The 22,545-nt window shown below is 41.2% G+C and overlaps 1 protein-coding gene across 4 annotated transcripts in view; it reads left to right on the top strand.

Annotated features, from left to right (window-relative positions):
• FAM120B (family with sequence similarity 120 member B) overlaps positions 1 to 6,083 on the top strand; it is a gene marked incomplete at its 5' end in the record, with an annotated part of 54,536 nt that extends 48,453 nt beyond the window's left edge. For 3 of the 4 annotated variants that reach the window (XM_082305777.1, XM_082305779.1, XM_082305780.1), the window contains 2 exons: positions 3,671 to 3,728; positions 5,949 to 6,083. In XM_082305777.1, coding sequence (XP_082161903.1) covers positions 3,671 to 3,728; positions 5,949 to 5,961 — 71 coding nt within the window. In that variant the 3' untranslated portion in view covers positions 5,962 to 6,083. Of the gene's footprint in view, positions 1 to 3,670; positions 3,750 to 5,948 lie in introns of all 4 variants that reach the window. The other variant, XM_082305778.1, reaches the window with a different exon arrangement.
• Between the last annotated feature and the right edge of the window lie 16,462 nt (positions 6,084 to 22,545).

Genomic DNA, 22,545 nt, shown 5'->3' with positions numbered 1-22,545 from the left:
GTCTTGGCATTAATCTTAAGTCATTCACCAATCTCACTTCTTGAACAGAAAAGACATTTCAATGAAGCATCACTGTGGATAACACTGTTGAGCTGACATAATTCAGGTTTACTTCCTCATTATTATGAGTTAAAGCACAGACACGTAGATAAAAGATAATAAGCAAAAGGAATAGAAGTGTCTAAGAAAGATCAATTATTTTATTTAGTCTGCAGAGCCTAAATTTCTTCTATGTTTCCAGGTGAGGTTTTCAAAGAAGACTGATGATGTGATTAGGGAGGATAAATAATAAATAAATAAATACAGTAAAGTCTTTAATGCGTTTCAGCTGCCACTGTTGTATGCTTAGGGTGAGATACTATAATTTGATTCACAGATAAGATTGTTTGATTGCGTATGTAAAATGTAAAGGTAAAATATAGAGTGTGTATGCTGACCATGAGCAGAACGCAAACTGGTCATTGTAACTGTGACCATCTCAAGAAGCCTGCTACTCAGGGGTCAGGTCATCTTTGACCAGCTCCAGAGATCTTACGACTAGATGTATTCCGCAAAGCATGTTCCACAGTAACTGTGCGGAACTGTGTTATAAATGTGTTTCAGTAGCATTATTAAAACATCTTGGCTTCTTCTACACAAACCCTATTTACTACCCTCAGGACACTCTTAAAACATGATCCCATAAGTGCAGTTAAATTGCCTCTGTTATAAGTAAAATAGATTTATTGGAAAAAATATATCAGTCCTTACAAAAGAGCCCTGCAATGTTTTAGAGCTCCCGTTAAACTGATCCGCCAAGATGACTCATTTTGACAAAGTTTCTTTTTCCTAAGTTTGTTAATATTAAGACAGGTATTTGGGTTGCTTCGTTATGTAGCTGTTGTCTCTGCTATATATGTGTGTCTCACCAAAGAGAGAGAAAAAGGAAGAAGAAAAAAGTAGTGATTTTGTGTTCCATGATAGCTTACGTGATAAAACTTCCTACTAATATTGCTGATATCTATCTATCCCATCCTTTATATACCTTCCCGTGGTATGCTGTTATGGCTCCTGCTGTTGCATATTATATATAAATCATTGGATTAAATGCATTAAAAAGTAATGGAACAGTAACCACAGGACCTGTTTCTTGTGTGTCAGGAGTGTACCTAATGATTAGGCAGCCTTTGCTCTCTCTTATCAGTTAATGTTTAAGAATTCCATGACAATGTCTCAACTTCAACAGTGGAGGAAAGAGTGCCTCCACCCAGAAAGCATAAACCGGAGAAGCACTGGTATTTCCCTGAGACGATGGTTTGAATCCCCTCAGGCAGAACAAGAATTGAACTTAAGCATCCCTCATTTTATGGTGAATACTAACCACTGATCTGCTGTAATTAACATCTCATCCTCTAGCTGTATTTTGACAGAAGGGAATTCAGGTGTGGGGGTTTGGGGTTTTCAGGGGTGGTGGGTTTTTTTGTTTTGTTTTGATTTTATTTATTTATTTTAAGTCCTCTTCATAAATTTCTTGGCGGTCTGTCACAAATGGAGAGTGCATCCACCTAACTCAGAGCAGGACATCTAAGCCTCACAGGGAGGTAGATTTTCCCTTAGTGTTTCTTGTTTGTTAATTTAGAAGACTTCCTATTTAGTATACTGACTTCTGTGTGTCCCATTCTAAGTGTCTGTCCATTCTGATGCTTGTTAAACAGATCGTAGGTATCTAATTTAAAGCTAAGGTTAGGCTTCTGTTATTGATATATAAAACTTTGCATTGCAGCACTTGTAATCTGTGTGCTTTGAGTTTAAAAGTCTTGCCTGAGGTAGCATAGATGTCTCTAATAAAGCATGACTTTACGGATTCTAGGTTCATGGCTGAAACACCACACCACGCACCATATAGCCTATTGGTAGACAAAACTTCGTTAATTAGCGGTTAAGACTACTCGTACGTACATTGTTACCTCATTCTACAAATAGCTAAAAATAAACTGAGCACTAAAAACTGTGGAAATCACTATGGAGTATCATGTGTCTCTGTCACTCTCTTCAACTGATAAACTTTCCATCCAACTGATAAACACTGAGATTGTTTGTCATAGCATACAAATTACCACCTAGATCTAAATCAACATACAAAAGATAGCAAAAAAAGAAAATAAAAAAGTAAGTCTAACCTTATCTATGCATTGTCTTATATACTTTTATAGCTATATTTTAAAATTGCAGTGATTTGGACAATGGTTCTTATATTAGTATTTCGAAACCTGCCTGAAAAGTGAGCAGAAGATAAGGGAAGGAGATAGGGGAGAGAGTGTCTATGGGACTGGTTGTAACAGCTACATGAATGGTTGAAATCAAGGATACCCTGACACATTAGAAATAGTGAAAGGTATTGGCAAGGATATAGAATTTCTGCCGGTGATAAGGTAAACATCAGAACTCTCTGTATGATCGACCCAGGGGAGGGGTGAGGACATAATGAGTAAGAGCTGTCAGAGAGCTAGAAGTAATGGGTGATAATTGTAGCTACCAGTCATCTACCACCAGAATAATAATCAGTGAGATGGGGAAATAGTGAAGCATTTTGACAATTTCATACTTGCATTTAGAAGCTGTTGGATTTGGGGGTCACCTATGTCCTACCTAAGAAAATCATGTCCTCTCCAAAAAATAGTTTTGCTTTCTTTGTTTCCATCCACCTTTGCCTTGGTTTTCTTCCATCTCTCTACTGGAAAAGAAGAAAAAAAGGGAAATGGGCAGCTTTTGTTTTTTAAAGAGTTCAACTTAGAAAATATCACTTTTTCAAAAGTGATTTATTTTTCCTTAAAAACAAGGTCTTGGAGAAAAGCTTTTATGGAAAATTGAAAGCAGTTTTTCAGGGGAAAGGAAAGATGAGTGTCAAGGAAAGATATGGAAAAAATAGAATTGTTGGAGGTATGTCTTACTCAAGAGAAACTCTTGTCCAAGACAAAAGGGAATTCTCCAGAGTCCCATTTCTTCATGGAATGTAATTGCATCAAACGGGTACATTCACTCCGGTCTTAGCACACAGTAAAACATGCAGCTGAATGTAATACAACTATACTGAAGGATCTGAGTTTGTAGCAAGTTTCCATTTGCTAGGTATTTAATCAAGGCTTCCACACTCATGTTGCATACTCTGTGTTCAAGCACGTTTCTGATTAATAGGATTTTGACAGAACTGTAATGTAGATGGGACTTGGTAGAACTTTGGTGCTGAAAAAAGGATTTCATTTACAGTTTGAGTACTACTTTGCTTATAGGAATCTATAACTAAAGCAGTATTGTACACAGACACACTTAAACCAGTATGAAAATGTTTGTTAATATAGCTTATGTCTGGTTCTAAATAGTGTATTTTCCTTTCCTGAATTCACACAGTCTGATCTACCAACGACAGTGTATGACCCGTATGATTCACTATCCCAGCCCATTAATTGGACTAGATTTAAAAGTTACAGTGGCCCAAGGGCTTTAAGAAAAGCAGTGCCACCATGGACTTTATCCTCCAAAATCTCAAAATACTAGCCATTATTATACACCAACTGGAGACGTTCTTTTTTCAAAATATGTATAAATATAATTTTTCTTGCAGACTATCTGTATAAGCTCTTGTTTTCCTGCTTTATTGTTAATTAAAAATGTTTAATTCCTCTCCTTCCAGGTAGAGAATATGGATGGGGACATCCAGATCGGAGGAGAAGATCCCACCTTCCTCCTCGGTAAAGAATGCGTGTGTACAGGTAGCAAACTGAGATGATGGGATAGTTACCATTGAGATAATTTTTGTCTATGAGAGCCTCTTTTTATGAACTTTACAGAGTAACTGAACCATGTGACTGCGGATGAAATCAATAGCTGAGGCTATTCAGCTTGTTAATCACTTGTCTTGTTAGGTCTAAGCTTGCTGTGAGACCAGAATCACTAAAACTTAAGTTAAAGGTACCAGCTGAAGCACAGTAGCATCCCAGTATAGCTACATTGTTCTGTGCGTTTGACACTGGAAAGTCTGAAGTGTTTTTACAACATTGTTAGATATTTCCAGCCGTCAGTTTTAAGACTTAAACTATAAGTTTTGCCTGTTTTCGTTATTGTTGTTTATATTACAAGAGTTTGCTCACCATGAATAATGTGGCATATCCATGCTGAATGGTGGTTTGTGTCTTAATTGTGGATTATATCTTTATCTTAAGGGTTATACCATTGTTACTGAAACCTGTTGAAAGGTTTAAAACATGACGTCACTGATGTAAACATCACCTGCCAGTAAAACAAAATGACCTTACTGTAAAATGCAGCGTTTTCTCACAAGAGACAAAAATTGCTATTACTTTTGGCACTTCTAGCTAAGCAACTTTTTCTATCTATCTCAGCTGTGTGGAGTGAACCACATCACTGCTGAGGAGAGAAAGAATCTGTCATGCTTTACTTCTGTAATAAATAATACTTAGGAGTACTAAGTATTTTTTCCTGTCCAGAATTCTAATTTAAACACTTATCTTCAGAATTATTTCTTAAAAATTGGTATATTTCACTTCTTGATTCAATTTCAGTGATGTATGTGTTTCTTTAATTGTAAAATTAATTCATTTTAAATAGAGTTAATATAAATAATACTAAAGAAATGTAAAATAACAGAGCACATGCAGTTTCTAAAAGCACCATAGGATCATATATTGGTAAATTGGTACCACAAAAGCCCCTCTTCAAGTCATTACTTGTGTTTTTTAAGAAACTGTTTTAGAGATTACAGCAACTTTCTTATGTGTTCCATTTGCATACCCATTCGGTTAAAATAATCAGAGGTCCTTTACTGAATTAATGTCATCAGGCAAAAAAAATTAGGCAGTTATGTAGAAATCCCATTTTAAATCGTGAAATGTAAAAATTGTACCAGAGGAAAAAAGTGTCAACACCGCTTATGTCTCATAGAAAGTGGGTGACACACTTAGAACCGTGCTTATCTCTTTACTGATCTGCATCTCAACCTAACTGAAAATTGTCTCTGTCTATGTAATCTTCAACAATTTCATGCTTTTCTTAGGTTTCTAGCATTCTTTGAATTGAGTTGGCTCGAGTGGATGTTTATGGAACTGATGGGGTTTCGTCTGTTTATGTGCTTTGGAATCACAGTATCTTTAGTTTTGGACTTCAGCATTTTCACTACATGAAGTTATATGAGAACCTCTCTTCTTCTCAGCCGGGAGGTATATGATGAAAGAAAAATGAAAGCCTGGTGTCTTGTTCCTGCTCTCAAAAAAGACTGAGCAGCAGAAAAAGAGGATATCCAAAGACAGAGGCAAAATGTTAAGAGCAAGTTTTGAACCCTGATACAGTTTGCAGGTTTTCGTAAGAGCGTGTTTAGTTATTGAGGATGATGACCATTCCAAACAGTGAAGTCAGTGGTGCTGCACATGGACAAAACTTTGTATTTACACAGAGAACTGTAGCCGTAATGTTTATCATGTTGGAAAATCCACTCTTTCGGATTATTTTTCTTTTTTGTTTTGAATAATATTGATTAGTATCTTATTAGTGTAGTTCTCATAATCATCATTCTAGATTTTATTGATACCAAAACTGTATCTCAGTCTTAGGCTTCTTATTGTATTACTGTCAGGATTATTTATTTTTATAAGCATTTAAAAATTAAATTTATAGCTGAAAACTATCTCATGACCCATACTAACAGAGAGTAGCAGATGCTATAAAACTTAATGCTTGCATTAAGACTTGCAGAACTTAAAGTTCAAAGCATAAGTGCTGATCTGGATAATTAATACATAGATCAGTAAACCCAGAATGCATCCTTATGGTAGTTTAATCACCTGCATAATACAGATCACAAAATCTTACCCTGCAACAGGCTGTAACTTCTAGAATTGTTTCGGTGTTGATGTTCGTGTGTCTTATTTGGCTCCTCACAACTGTTTGTCTTTTAGATCGCCCAGGTGACCCTGCTCATTTCTGGAGGTGGATGAAAATGGATAAGAGAACAACATACATTTTTATGAAATGCTGTATGCTGAAGATCATAAAAACTTCATCAGTATTTCAAAAATGGTGGTGGGAAGGCTCTAATCAGAAATTTATCATGCCTCGTTTTCAGTTCCATTTTATTTTGTGTACTTTTTTTCCTAGCCTGTAGCTTAGAGGAGTAAATTATGGAATGTTGTGAAGCAATTATTATATAATTTAGGTTCCAGATAGTATTGTTTGGAGCACTTTACAAAAAACTTGTTGACACAGTTATGAAAAATGATCATTAAAAAATTATGTCTAAAAAGTAGAGGCCAGCCCTAGGTGTTGAAGAAGGCTGGAAAAATTTAATTAATTCATCTGGTTCTGTCATGAAAACTATTATGACTCTTCTCTTAAACCTTTATGCTTTATGAGGCTGAAAGTATCCAGTCTCGGACAAAAAAAGTACTTCGGGTACTTCTAAAGTGTTTACAATCATATCACAGTTGAAAATATTACTTTTCTGTAATGTGGCTTACTTTCGTAGTTCCTCAGTCTCAGAGAATGAGAAAAGGGTAGCTAAAACATTCCAGAAAGCTATAAAATTAGTATCTATGTACAAAACTGCTAGAGCTTTAATGTCCTATGATTTTGGGGCCTTTCAGAGCTGAGTCAAATGCATAGTCCTCTTCTGGAATACCTAGAATTCTCCTCCATATGTAGTGAGTCATTTATGAAACATTTAAGATTTATGCCAGTCCTTACATCTGTCAAAGTAAAGGTGTTAGTGTGAGCCTCTGGCCAGTATAATTTCAGAGGAAATTCTAAATCAAGGGAAAACTGACAGACATTTTGAACGCCTTTTTTTTTTTTTTTTTTTTTTCTCCTAAGTCGCAGTTCTTTGAAGCACACGGGGTAAAATGTTTTCCCTGTTGACATCATTGGTGCATCTTTTGCAGATATTAGTGACACCATGATTTCACTCCATACTGATAAGGTAGTCCCAAGAGATCTAAGTAAATGAACAGAGTACAGGTAGGGCAACTGGGTATCTCCTGTCTTAATTTTCCCTGGCCTATTATTCATCACACAGACTTTATTACTACTTTGGAGATATGTGTATTTTTAGAATAGTACATAAGTACACTTGAAATTAAATGTCTTTACAAGTGTTTAGCATGAGGAAAAAGCATTATTTTTATATTCCAAAGAGAAAATTTAGCTCTAATTTTGAAATCTATTTTCAGAAGTACTATATCTATTGTACAACTTGCACTTATCTTTATGGTACAATGATTACTGATTTAAACTCTGTGGTTTTAGTCCATTATTGTTCAGTTAATGTTGTTTCCTAGGCCTTGTGCAGGTAACTCCTTTGAGTCAACTGTCAGTAGAACTTAGTTCCTATTTAGTATACGTATTATGGCAAAGTGAATTATATTGTCAGATACACATAACTCAATACTATAATTTCCTCACATGTATTTTTCTGTTTGTGACCCAAGAAATATACTCTTTCATACTCTGCATATAGCAACAGTCCAGCTAAACAAATTGGCAGCAATATAGGATTTCTAGTTTTATTAAAAGTTTGAACAGACGCAATTTTTACACAACACAGTGTCTGATTTGCGTTCCAGGGACCCTGTCATGATAGGGGCATTCCTGCTTCCTTTTTCTATTGATTTGTCACTTGCTGTAATTGTACTACCACTGTTTTCTCCCCCCCCAACCTTTTGGAATAATGTGGTCTGAGTTTTATGGAAAGTTCTCTAGTTTCAGGAATTTCATGATGTATAATAGTGTATTTTAAAAGAATGTAACTGTGTGCCAGAATTTGTTGGTAATTCCCCCTTCAGGCTTTGATATGAGAAAAGATTTCTGTTGGCTTCAATAAACAAAGTTAAATACAGTTAGAGTGGGAGTTTTGCTGTGCTAGTTGTGGTATGTTATGAATTGTTGGTAATAATTACCCTGACTACTGAAGAATTGTTAGCTTCTGTGAGGTTTTTTTTCCTCCTAATGTTAGACCATAAGCAGAAGCTGCTTATTATTTCCAAGCCAAAAGATTTTTTTTTCCTCCACCAGGAATCACGGAGTGAAAGCAGAAGCATGAAGTCAAAACATAGAGGTGCTACTTTCCTGCCTCACTGAACTTTAAATTGGTCAGAGTACCATAAGGCTTATGGACTGTAGAAAGAAATCGTATACAAGAACGTGCCCTTAAAGATTCCAGTCTAATAGGGTTTCCTTAGTATGTGGAGTACAGGGTTACTTTGAATGGGTACAGGACAGAGGAAAAACAGACGTGGATTCGAAGTGGAGGAACCTATGTTTGTGAAGAAAAGCATTCTTACTTCTTGTTTGGCTATATTGCTTACTGTCTTCTCTAGCCTGTGCACTGGGTAGCTGCCTTTCATCAAATGTTCACTGAAATTGTGGCTTTATTTATTAGCTTTATTTATTCCCCTGCTGGAATGGGATTCAGAGAACATTCATTAACATCAATAACTTGGTCAACTGTGACTCAACAGAAATCGTGACATGGTCATTGTGAGAGAAAGAGTGACTGACAGGAAGACATTTATCAACTTTCCTCTTTTTAGCTAGTATGTATCCTTCGTCTTACATTACTTTGCTCATTTGTAACACCATCACACTGGGAATCTGGATCTGGACTGCAGGAAACACTGAAACACTGAGTTAATCTTACGATGCTGTGGCATTGTAAGTATCAAAACATAGATTATGCCTGTTTTATAAACCAGGAAACCACAGTTTTAATTGCTTTGCTACCTTAGCAAGCGCTGTGCTGAGGCGGAGGGGAACAGCAGTGGTAAAGCTCTACAAATCTTTGTGTGCCATGCTGTCTGGGCAAAGTTATAAGGACAATCAAACGCATGGTATTATTTTGCCAAGATGGTCCTTAATTAAATGTTGGGGAAGAAGGTCAAAAGTTTACATGTTCACGTTTAAACATTGACTCCCTCTTGTCAGCTAAGCTGGGCTAGTATATGCTCCTTCCCTAGGAAGGTTGGTGGGAGATTCCTCTGCGATGCAGAGCCTCCTCCTTAGAGAGTATCCTTTGGTGATAAGAAGCAAGGTCAGCCCAGTAAATAAGCAGAAACCTTGGCTTGCTTGTGCCACATAGGCATATCATGCTTGAGAGCGTAGCGATACCATGATGTTTTGTGAGTCTGGTGAGGCTGCCCTCTTGGATAAATTTGATGACCTGGTAAGGTTGCTCCTGAATGTAGGTCGTTCAGACTTGCTGGGGTTGCTCAGGACAGGGCTCAGTGACGGTGAGTATACAAGCTCCAGTGTTTCCTCATGTCCCAGGTGCAGAGGTGCCTGACAGCCCCATGGCTGTCTGCACCCTGAACGCTCTACCAGGCTCTCCTCCTGGCCCCTAAGGGGCTTGGGTGCCTGGAGCTGGGTGACCTTGGATCCAGCTGGTGTGTGAGAAAGACGTGTGTGAGAGAGCTGTGAAAAGTCTCATGAGAGGCCTCTGCCCCTTGGCTCAAGAGCTGCATTTAAGGCCAGGTCCTTGCCTAATCCACTTTGCAGCTGTGCCTGTGTCCAGCCTGGCACCTTGCTGATTCTGCCCTTGCCTCGCTGATTTGACTTCCTGGTTTGACCTGGGGCATCCCTCATCACCATAGACTTGTCCAGTGATGACAGGACTGTTGTGTGAACCTGGTGACCATCATCAGACCTGCTCTGCTCTTGTTCAGGTACTATGGGACTGCACCCTCACCAGCGAGGTCGCTGCCCTGCCTGCGTTGCCACTCAGCTGCTGGCTTGCCTTCCTTTGTGGAGCAGCCCACCCTTGCTGCTCCATGGCAGTGGGCTTTAAGGCCCTGACAGCACAGGTGGTCAGAAAGTTTGGCTGTAACTGCCATAGTAATTGGACAATGTCAAAACAGTAGATATGGCCCATGGGATTACTTGCTGCTGAAAGCAGCTTGAAAAACTGAAAACAGCTACAACCAGCAAAGTGTCTTTGTATATCACTATACAATTAGGACCTTGCATTCATTGCTTTCCTAGACCTTGCAGCTGACATCCGGACCCTTCTCACCCATAATCAGGCTACTGAGTACACCATGTTTCAACGTTACACACCACAAATGTGAGGCTGGTTCAGAACATGGAAGCTCATTTGTTAAAGAATATGTTCTTGCAACTGATACTCCTAGAGCTCTACTGGCTTGTACTGCTTTTGAGGTCCCAGGTAGGACATTAGGTGTTAAGTTTAACTTACAGTGTCTTGGCTAGGATTTTTTACCTGGAAGTATGTAGTTCTCTTAGGGTTCTCTAGTTGAAACAACGTGTTGAGTTGAAGAGTTGTCTGTAAAAGACGAAGAGGCAGCTGGCAGGGTGTTCTATCTGAGTACTCGCCAGCCTAAATGTGTTAGTTAATCTTAGTACAAAATTAAGCACTAATGTTTGTTTTTGCATGTGCCAACTAGGAAAATGCATCTTTATTGTATTAAAAAAGCCAACCCTACAGTCTTCAATATTTGTTTGTTTAGGTAAGGAATCAAAACCAAGTACTGGCCCTGATCTTGTATTGAATGCTGCTCGTTGCACGAATGGGAGTTACGCTAGTGCACAACTGAGAACTCTCTAACAAGCTTGAAATCAGAGTGCAGGCATGACTTCACCTATAGCAATTTCAAGTTCTGTCTCCCATATCTCTATATGCTGCAAATAGGGAGGTAGACATTTAATTGGGGCCAAAGAACCGCCCTGACTGCAGAATTTCAGTCACACAGAGTGTTGCATTCTGCGCTAGGTGTTCATATTTGATATCAAAATTGCGTTTTGTCAATAAGCATCCCCAAAAGACTCTCCTCTCCTCGTTGATTGTATTTGCAACTACGGCTCACCAGTCCTTCGGAGATGAAGGACTTGATTTACTAATCTGATACAGTCACAAACCTGAAAATTGTGCAGTCTAGGGAAGCAAGGAAGAGACACAGAATACGAGGGATGCATACAACATTTAATATTTTTAGACTGTTGTCTTTGTGTTGGTTCTTTTTGTTCTCCCACAGTTTGTCATTGGATCACTTATTGAATAACCTATTATTAGTAGTGGTCACACAGATAAAAAGGTATATATTCAATGTTAATACACTTAATCTAGACATGAATTTTGATATGAAGTACATTGATATTTCATGTGTATTGATCTTCTCTTTTTCATGGCAGAAGACACAAGAAATATGAGGCACAGAAACCAATCCTGGATATAAGCCCTCTGAAAATGCTTGATAACTGAAGGCTTTTTAATAGAGAATGGTGCCCCCTGTCTCAAAAATTAGGTAGCCAAGTATGCAGCTGGCCTTTGGACTCTTATTAAAGAGCAAAACTACTGTAAGAGTTGTTCTGATCTCAGATGTGATTTATAAATATGCTGTAGGTAGCTCAAAAAGTCATTGTTCAGTGAAAGCGATCGTAATTTTTAGAAAAGTGATGAGAGACTTGCATGTTGTTTACGGCATTTGGAAAATTTAAGTCAAGGTAACCATTCAGGAGTTAGCTTTATCAGATCCAGTTTTATTTTAGTCAAGTGTTTGTTTGTTTGTTAATAGCAGAGGCCCAGCAGGCTCTGTATTTGCTTTCTGAGAATACTTTAATTTTCATTTGTTGTGGTGATGCAGTTCATCTAAAAGGGTGTAAGTATATAATGTGCCACCTTTTGATAATCATCTTTGCCCTCTGGTTTAATTACCCATCAGATCCTATAGTCCTTTTGATCTACATTCTGCTGGAGGGTTTTCAATTTGAGCAAAGTTTATCCGGGTTTGAGGCTTGCTGGACCTCTTGTTACATAATACACATCTGAAAGATCACCGCATTTAAATATGGTGATAAGGCTGACTCAGCATCTAAACCATCTTTGGGCAAATTGCAATACCTCTCTCCTTAACAAAGCCTTCATTTTGTAGGTGTGATTTAATTTCTACTCTGCCTTCCCTATGCAGAGGGGAGACTCCACAAAGGAGCAAATAGGAGAGGTTCAAAAAAATCCACTAGCGACATTGCATTTCCGAACAAAAGAGGGAGAGCAGCTACAGAGTTGATGCGCAGCAGCACAGAGCATTAAGAAGATGGCTAGTGCATCTATACCAAAAGTTCTAGGTTTTGGAAACAACTCAGAAACCTAGGGCGTACTGTACTGCCATCATGGTTGCAATGCACTTAATGCAATTATACTTTTTTTTTTATTGACCGTCTGCATATCTGGGCTCATTTTGCAACTGTGTGACACCTCTGCAAGTCTAGACAGTGATTGTGGTTTATGCTTTACAAAAAGGTTACATTTTGAATGATTTCCTCAAGTGTTTGAACAGAAAAAGTCATTAATAACCTGCAAATTCATCCTCCTTTCATTTCGAGGAGGGAATTCTTTTACTTGTTTGCATTATTGATTACTATGTTAATTCTTGGCAACAAATAGTGCTGTAAGAAACTTTTGCTCCAAGCAAGTTAAAAAATGGCATCAAAGGAAAAAATATTAAGTGCTAATAGGAGCCAGTTTGTGTGTCCTAACACTTATTTGCTGGGAGTAGGAAAGAAATCCCAAATTTGTCATTGTGCATTTGCTTACACTAACGTGTTATTGCTTAATCAATCCACCATCCCTCTCCCTGATAAACACCCCCATCTGTCTGTAGAGAGAGCCCAGCCTAGCAAGGCTGATAGCTTGTTGTTTTAGAAATTTGGGGCGGGGGGGGGAGCTTCTTTTCTCTTGCTTGTGCTCCAGGAGTGCAGTGATTCAGGGGGTTGTTAACTGCCCTGCCTAACGCTCACTGGGGGCTACAGCTGGTGCCAGCCCGCAGCATTTAGATTTTGAGAGGATGAGTGTCCAGCCTGCTGGAGGATAAGATGCATTTGCCTTTCCTCATGCCAGATATGGTCTATCCTTCAGAAGGAAACAGTTTCAACCCCGAAACAGTTGTACTTCTAGGTAGGTGAGGGTAGCATGTGTCAAGTTTCTGTGAGAGACTCTGTAGCGTTTTTCACCCATACAAAAAGGTTCCTCACTGTTTTTATGACTTTAGTTAAATCTCTGAAGGGCCAGAGGGAGGGCTTTTCCCCCTGAATTCTGCTGGGTTTAAATTGGGCCTACCAGAAAAGGAGATAAATCAGTTTAAAGGTAACTTGACAGAAGAAGATTAAGAGGATATGAGGCCAGAATTGCTTGAAAAATAGAAATTAAGGGCTATGTTTTGTCTTAGATGGCTTGTGCAGCGGACTTCAGATTAACTGCACCCTTGTAGATGTGTTAGGCTGACAGTGCTGGGAAATTAGCCCAGGCCTTCTGACTTCTGGGAGCTTTCCTGACTGCTGGACTACACACTCACATGACAGATTGCATCCAGCACAGTAGGCCGCAGAAAGTAGTTAATGGAAAATAGAGTGCTTTGATGTTCACTTCTGGTGGGCTGATTCTCTGGTTTAAAGGCTAAACATCTATTGTCCTCAGTAGGAGTTTTCTTTAGGAAAAACTTTCACAAAATCCGTAATGTCCGATTTTGTTTTCTGAGTCTGTGGTTTGCTCTATTTCTACTTTCAGTAGCCAGCAAATATTTTCAAAAGCGATTCCTAATTTTCAAGTCTCTAACTTCAGATGCCACAGACAGGACCTTATTTCTCAGAAATGGCTAAGCATCTGTCCTCTTCTGCTAAAGCAGATGTCTCTAAAGTATTTCCATTAGAGCACCAGAAATGAAGGCACCTAAACACACTGCCTACTTTCCTGAAAAAGGGGGCTAAGCACTGCAGAGATGCACCTTAGAAAACAGGCTCGGCTAGAATTAACATGGGGGGTGGGGAGGGTGAGGAGAGGGAGAGCAAATACAGTAACAGCCTATGATTAGAAATCTTAACAATGACAGTGAGTTCTGTTTAATTTCTAACTGCTTAAAAGCAGGCCTGGGGAAATGCTCTGCTTAGAAATGTCACGGAAAGTGCAGCTGGTCCATGGGCTTTATCTTGAAAAGCAAAGGATCTTTCCCATTTTGCAGTAACGCTGCCATTTACTGGGCCATACCACTAGCAATTTGCAACAATGGGAGGGAAAAAAGCTGCCATTTGACCTAGAATGCAATTTTCAACTAATTAATAAAGTGACCATTAGTGCCCGAGGGGATAATAACAGGAATAAGAACAAATTACTATGGGGTGCAAAGGAGGCTTGGGCATTGTATTGCAAATTTCTTATGGCACTATTCTTCTTTTTTTTCTCACTAATACTTTTAAAGTGCTCCCACTCAACACTTGCTCCTTGTAGGACCCTTGCAAACCACATAAGAATTAGCCCTTCAAAGATCAATCAGGATCTAATTGTTGTTAACAAAGTGCCACCTGGAGAGAAATGTTACAATATACCTTCATTACAAAGCATTCAATCTCTCTCACGCTCACAAGTCCTGGCTACAGTACAGACAAAAAGAAGCGGTTGCTAGCATTAAGATCAGGCACCTGCAATTGCTTGTAAAACACTGCCAGTCCCTGCACAAATATGCTCCTAACATTGCATGAGCCTCGTTAGAACTGCTCTGTTTATGCTTCCTCAGAGCAAATTTTGCTGGGGTCTCTCTGTTTGCAACGTTTTAACGTATCACTGAAGCCCTCATATTGATGGGGACGTTGGGCGAAGCAGCTACGCCATTTGCCCTGCTCTTTCATAGGCTCCAGGATCTGCGCTCAGTAAGGATTCGTCTGTATTTTATGGCCCCTGCTCTCCATGTCCCAAATACAAATGTTCTGGAAACCCCCAGTGAACTGACTTTTAATGCCCTGGTTTCATTTCTCTGCCCTGTCAGAGATTTTACTTGTAGGTATAGCACATCTGCTGTAGGTCCTGCCTGTGCTAGTACTGTGCAGCTTTGATGGTTAAAATTCAAGACAAGACCCACATTGCCCAGTGTCTGCCACTTAATTCTTGGACACCTTTGTGGCTACATGTCCACAGAAGTTGAAGTCAACTGATACTACTGTCGTCTGTCCTGAAAATTTCCAGTGGACTGCTTTATGGCAAATTGAAAACTACTGTCCGCAGACTTGCTTTGTTCACGCCTTGTTTACAAAGTAAGGGAGTTGGCCTGACTGAAAGCTAGCCTGCTCAAGAAACTAAAAATAAATACTAGTTTTTGATCAGTTACTCAATCCATCTGATGTGGCTGCACAAAGTTAGTGCCAGCACAAAGGAGGGGCGGAAGCTGGGAGCAGGTGAGGGAACACAGGACCTTCCCTTTAGTGGAAGGACTTGCTCCACATTAAGGTCAACCCAGCCTCTCTTCCCAAAAGCATTTTGTAAAACCTTTTTTTTCTTTTTTTTTTTTTTTTGTTTTAAAGCAGTGGGAGATGTAGAATTGGATCATCTGCCCCAACCTTTCATGGGAAAGGGAGCCTAGATGAGGTTATCTAGCACCCTGTCCAATAACATCTTGAAAACCTCCAGTGATGAGGACCCTACCACATGCCTGGGGAGGTTGTTCCAGTGAATGATTGTTCTCACTGTAAAGAATTTGTTTCTTATATTGAGATGAAACTTCTGCTGGTGCAACTTGTACCTGTTGCCCCTTGTCTTCTCCATGTGGCTCCTTGTGAAGAGATCCTTCTGGATCCTGAAAGGCTTCATTTGTTAAATGTCATTCCAAATGCCCTTAACTGGCACATACTGGCTGTGTGTCCTCACCCTGCAGTTGTTTTGTAAATAGTCAGCGTTATTGCTGCAGTTAAAACACATGCTTTGAATTTTTCATTTTGACTTTGTGTATCTTTGACTCTTCAACTTCATGGAAGACAACTGTTGGTCATAAAGAATCTGTGCTGCTTTAACCTAGGTGAAGATTTGCCAAAGAACTAAATGGTGATATTTCAAATACAAAGTCTTTGGTGTATTCGGGACAGTGAGGCTGCATCAAACTAGTAAGTATGTACAAGCTTTGCTTACGTGTGGTGGAAGAAAGGAACAAAACATCACCTATGACTGGAAGAGCGTCCCCCAAACAGCACTGAAAGAGGTAGGCTTCCGACAGCACAATCCCAGACTTGTAGATTGCCTTTTTGATACGCTGAAAGTCATGAATGGCATAAAGCGTAAAGCAGCCTAGAGCATAAAATGGGCCCGTCTCAGCAGTCTAGCATCCTTGTGCTTGAAATGAATCAAAAATGGTTCAGCTACTTGGTCTTTTCAGGTTAAAAGTGTTCTTAAATGGCTTTAGTAGAGTTACAGTGCTTGCCTCTGGAAGTTAGCAACAAGAGCACGTGCTTGGGATGCCTTGCTACCTAAGCAGAAGTCTGCAGTTTGTGTGTGATTGTCTATCTGCTCGTTGGCACACATTGATCATTAGGGATTTGTGTGTGGTTGTCTATCTGCTCGTTGGCACACATCGTTCGTTAGGGAGTTCTCATTGAACACATGTTTTCAGAGTTGATGAGTATCTAATTTGGTCTGCTGTAAGAGGATTCTGTCTAATCGGTAGGATATGGGACAGAGTTAGGAAACCTGATTAATTCCCCTGCACCTTCCTAGATCTGTCATTTACTAACTCTGTGACCTTGGTCAAGACATACCAATATCTTGTGACACCCACTGTCATCTGCCGGAGCACAGCCTACCATCTTTAAAAGTCTCTGTGAAGCTTAGATCCATTGGGCACTGATTGCTGTAGTGAGTGGCCACTAAACGTGTGGAATATTACCCCTAGTAATTCTGTAATGCTGAGGCCAAATACCGAGGTGTGCAAAACTAGAAGCCGCTTGAAAATATCGGCAGCTGACTCCCTGTGCTCCTCGTTGATAAAAGAGAGCTGATGATATTCACCTCTCAGAGAGATTATAGCTTGAAGAAGGGCAGGAGATCCTTATGTCAATGGGCTCTAGGAGCTGCATAGTATCTGGGTAAAGCTTCAGAGAAGAAACCGTGTGAATAAATAGCGGGGGGTACAGGGGGTTATCCAGGCTGCAAATCTCTGATCAAATTCATGCTCTCCAAAGAAAGGCACAAGGAACAGAGATGGAAGGGTTTGCCATCCCCAAAACAGCTTGGCAGTCCCCCAGGACTGTAGACTGGCTTCACTGGAGGGTCTGTTCTTCTGCTGACACAAGAGATGGATGTACATACAAGCCCCATTAGCATCGAAGGGAGGTGCCTGCTAAACTTTCCCACGCGTTAGCGGAGGAAAAGGCTTCTAAAGGTATCTCACGAGGTAACAGAAGGCTGTTGCTGCACATATTGCATTTCTTTAATATTTTCCTGCGATACAGCTGTATGCTTACATCATTTGGATGTATCTACTTGACATCTTGCTGTCTGTCACAAAGAGGCATTTTGGAGCCGTCCAGCATGCTTTCCCATTATCCTCAATGCAAGTCTATAAATATACAACTTGTGTGTAACCTGTTTGCATACTGATTCCCTGTGTCCCAGATCAATCTGTTGTTGATTTCCAAGGACTATAGTCTCTTTTGATTCCTAGTTTTACTGAATGCTCATCAGCAGGGATATATGCTTGATTTTTTTTTTTTTTTTTTCCTTCTGTGGCTGTTTTTCTGTCTTTTGTAGCAACCATTAAAGTTTATTTGTGGGCTGAGGAAAGTTATACCCTTTGTGACAAGGTGTTGTGGGGCTTTATTTAATCCTGTGGGGTATTTGGGTGCATTCTGTTGGGGGAGGGATGGAAGGAGTAAAAGAAAAAGCTGTAGAAATCAGTGGAACTGGAGATCTAGAGTCCTAGAAGGTGGCAATCTGTTAATTAGTGTTCTTGGGAAAACCTGCCTGTGATGAAAATAAAGCCCCATCGTTAAAACCCACTGCATTTTCCTTTTCTGCCCCTGAATGTTGTTAACAATGTTGCACTCTGGTTAAGTAAAAATCTAAAACTGCAGTGAAGTGTTAGTAATCGGTTCCTGAGCAGATTCCCTAATGCTATTCACTTTTCCCTGCTAATCTTCCTGTGTGAGTTATAACAATGCAGCACCAAATGAGAAGGAAATGTCAGGTTATGTTTCAGGGCCAGCCTCCTGCCCACCCTCCATCTGTGCTGATGTCAGTGCTTATTGGAACATATGCTGCCTGTTGCTCACTGACCATCTGTTAGCTGAGCTGATGAAGTGTTCCCGTTGCTGGGACAACCCGGCCCTTGATTGCCACTGGCACCGCAAACATTTTCCGCTCAGGTTTCACTTTTATCTGTGCTCTGGAATGGCAGCCCTGCCGTGGTACGGGTTCCCCCATCCCTGCCTTTTCCCTCGACTTGCGGGGGGAGCGCAGTCAAAATTCAAGTTACGAGTTTTAGGGCAAGTGTAAAAGGCTGCAGCAGAGCTAACGTGCCCGTGATAAACCGTTGGCATTACAGGCTCGGCCGCAGGGGCAGGCACGCTTTCCGATGGGAGCCCAGGGTCGAGGGAGCACGTCTGGCGGTGGTTAGAAAGTTTGCGTGATGAGACTGTGACTGGCGTCGCGCAGAAACACCCGTAGCCCTGAAGGGCAAGGCTACAGAGGGATTTTTGGAGCCAAGCAAAAGGCGAGAGATGGGCAACCTTTCCCTTGGTTAAGAGTCACTTGTTCCATAATTGCTGTGTGTTGTAGTTGTGCCTGACAGCCACAAATCTTTCAGACATAACTGGATCCAAATGTAACCGTTCCTTTATGGAGTAGGCCTCAGTTTGTGGAGTGAAAGCAATGTTAAGCCGTAGCACGCAGCCTTTTTGCAGCTCTGTCTGGTGAGATTTCCCCCTCTCTCAAAAATGTCTACAAGCATTAATCAATCCTCATGACAAGCCTGTGGGGCTGGCAGGTGGTATTCCCGTTTTAAAAAGGGAGAAGCAAAGTGTGAGAGCTGGCACGAGAAGCGCGGCATGCCCACCTCCCAGCCCTCGCCTGCTGAGATCACTAGACCATATTGCCCTTCGTTACACACCAAGAGTCCCAGCTCAGCCGTGGTGCCAACAGGAGTTGCATACCAGACATGAGGGACGAGTAGACTGTCCCCTGTAGTTCTTTCCATCTTATATGTGAAGGGAATAGAGCAGCGTCTGATAAATGAACTTTGTTCATGAAGCTGACCACGACAGCTAGGGTAAAAAGTGACGGCCTATAGGATGCAGAAAGTCTGGACGCTCAGTAGTGTTAAATGCTCTCTGAAGCTGTGAAATGTCTTGGGCTGTTGTTTTCTGTGTTGGTATTCCTCGGTGTTTTCTCCGCTGACCCTGGGGTGTTGGTCCCTGGATGACAGCAGTCGCTTATGTGATCTCTCGGCCCCAGCCTCGGGGCTGAAGACTCCCCCATCGTCCTTCCATTTCTCTCCCTTCCCTTCTGTCCAGCCTTGCCTCTTTCCTGTTTCCCCCAAATCTTTTCTCAGATATGTTGTCCCTTTGCAGTCCCTATGCAGCTAAAGCAAACTTTTTAGCCTTTCTCTCCTCCAGCCTATCCTTTCTGTCTCCTACCACAGTCCTCTGTCAATCATACCTGTAGCCTGGCCGGTCAGTCGTACTCTGGCTGGCCTTTCTGCCACCTCCCCTTGCTTCTCATGTTTCTAAAATTCTCTTTTCTTCTGTTCCTAGCACAAAAATCCTCTTCCCATTTTTTAATGCATCCTGTCAGATATCTATACCATCTTTTCATACGGCTAAGTTGTAAGCTCTTCAGAAAAAGGGCTCTTCATTTTTCACCATATACATCAATTATTGTTTTAATTAAATGACTGAATAGTACAATAATGCTGTGTGCTCAGAGACTACATGATGTGTGTGGTAGAGCTGAATAAGATATGATACATACTGACTTAATCCTAGGTGCTAATAGTACCGTACAACTTAAGCATATGTTGCTATTTCGGGATGTTCTGGTATAACAGGCTGGTTTTATTCACCCTGGGGACGAGTACATGAACAAATTACCGCAAGTCCAGCAAGGGTGGGGATTTACATTGCCTCATCTGCCTTGTGGTGAGTGCCCGAGTCTTGGGTCTTATTCTGTGGCGCGTGTGAGGTAGTGCGCTCTGCTTTTGTCAAGTGGCAAGCCAGGTCTCTTACCTTGCCTTTATTGTGGTTATGATAAAAGCATTTATCTGCAGTTTATCGCAATTACCACAATGGAGCCTGAGCACTTCAAATTATACCCTCTCTTGTGGCAACTCGTTTGGTGCCAGTCTGCTTTTAAATCCACTTTGGTGTCCTTGTTTGTTGCCAGGATGCTGCAAATGTGCCAGTATGTAGAAGAAAATTGAGCCAATCTTTTCTCCCCTCCAAGAACGTCATAGAGCTTGGGGGTTTTGCTGGCTTTACAGGCCTGGACTACTATGCATTTTGAATCAAGACAATGCAGAATTTAACACTTTGCTTTAAGATTTGATAACTTGATTTTCCCTCAATCAAAAAACATGGAGGAAAACTGGTAGCATGAGCAACCATCTGCCTAGCCTCCAGCAGGGTTTGCAGTTCCCAACTGAAAGTGCTATTTTTACGCAGGACAGGACTGCACGTTTTGTGCAGTTTTTATACTCAGATTAAATGGTTGCTCTGGTTTCTGCATGTGAAGACAGATTACAGTGTGGCTTTACTGAGTGGTATTTGAACAGTGAGAGTGGTAAATTAAAGAGTTTCAAAGCTTTGAGATGCTACTAACAAGGTGAGATGAGGCATATGCATGTACTTCACCAGAAATTTGTAATGTCTTCACATTTCTAGGAGAGTGTAGCAGCTAAGGGTCATGTTGAAATTCCAGATAGCGATGCCCTTGCTGCCTTCATGGGTTGGACCTTTAACAGTTGGACTTGATGATCTTAAAGGTCTTTTCCAACCTAAACAATTCTATGATTCTGTGTAATGGTTACTGTCCTCATCTTGAGTGGTGGTGGAGGTCCCTGGTGCTGTGCCTGTCTACAGCGCTGGAAGGCAAAGTGTAGATGTTTTATTGCAAGCACGTATACAAGCTTCTGAGATGTGTACACATAGCCTTGGCTTGTGAAAAGCGGAGGGATGGGTATAAATTGCCTGTTAAGCTTAGACAGCGGTATCAGAACTAGCTACAGAAGCACTGTTGGGCTGCTAGGGAAGTTCCTCAGCCGGTCGATGTCTATTGACACCATTAGAGAAATATTGGGTTTTACCAGCCAAGAACCTGATCTATGCTGTGGCTGGAGTGTTAGGCATTCAGAGTTCTGCTTAATCACAGCTTTAACACGTCCTGAATCTGGATGGTTGGCTCCTGTAAGAACAATAAATACTTGCTTGCACTGCTGCGCTCTAAGATTTGCAAAGCGGTGCCGTTGTGTGTGCTTTTGTGAAAAAATGCTGTCCTCGCCGCAGCGCGGGGGGCAGGCTGCCACGAACATCAGTTGCACGAGGATTTGCTCTGCGCTGCCCAGCTTCTGGAGATCACTCTCCGCACAAATTAATTAAAAGATGCCTTAGGTAGGTGTCCAGCCGGCACAGAAGGAACCCAGCTCTGTTACTAGTCTGCAATCCCCAGTTTTCCAGCTGTCACTATGTAATACGGTCTCCCCCTCACGTAATTCCTTCCTGTAGTCCAATAGAAGTCCTTTAAAGAAGAAAAAAAGAAAGAAAGAGGAACAACAAGCAAGTAATCCTGTCATACGATCTGCCCCAGTAGTTTGGGGCCTGTTTCTCTTTCAGGGGCTGTGAGCATGCTTTGAGGTGCACAATAGAGATGCCTTCTCCATTGACTGTGGAGCTCAATGAGCCAAACCGGGCAGCAGCCCCGGTAACAGCAGCAGCAGCAGCAGTGGTGCAGCGCAGTAATGGGCCCAACTGTTAACTGATTTAACACTCTGCCAGCTGCAGTCCCTGAGCTCAGAGAGGAGCAGCGGGCCTTTGAATATTACCTTTCAGCCAATTAGACATATGTCACTTTCATAAAACCTTTCGTGTGTTCTCCCTTCGAGGGGAGGATCTGCTGGGGAGAAGGAGGGAACGGCACTACCTGCCTCCCTCCCGGACGCGCGGTCCCTCCCTCGAGTAGGAATTTCTTGTTGTTTCTGGTATTATTTTCAGCACTGATGCAAGTGCCTGGAGAGGGGTATCAGGGAAAGAGAATGACTCTCAGAGCTCCAGGAGTTTTTCAGACAGTCTTACAGGCTGCCTGGGATAGGAGGCTTTTACAGCAAAGGTGGGTTTGAGTCGTTAGATTGAAATGAGACCTCTTTCATCACCTGAACACTGAAAAGGTTAACATCATCATCTGAATAGGCCTGAGTTTGTTTCACATGCAAAAAAATCCCTGATCTCAAAGAAACTTTGGATTCAGGTGAAGTAAATGACTATGCAGATGCCAGAGGACTGGTGCTGAATGTAAAAGCTTTGGCCCAACAATCCATTTCACAAAAAAGTAGAAGTAAAATTGTTACTAGTGAGCTGTAGCTCAGGGAGAGCGCTGCAGGCTGCATGCTTTGTCCAAAGGAGCAGCAGCAGCAGCCGTCCCACTGGATCAGCAAAGACAGGTCCGGGCTCCCCGCCGCAGCTGCTCCGCAGTCAGTGTCTTTCGAGGTGGGAAGCACATGGGAAATGAATGTTATGGATGCTGGTTTTCAGAAG

This window comes from Platalea leucorodia (assembly GCF_965183815.1).
Source record: "Platalea leucorodia genome assembly, chromosome: 3".
Classification (NCBI taxonomy): Eukaryota; Metazoa; Chordata; class Aves; order Pelecaniformes; family Threskiornithidae; genus Platalea; species Platalea leucorodia.
This window is presented reverse-complemented; position numbering and strand designations above follow the sequence as displayed.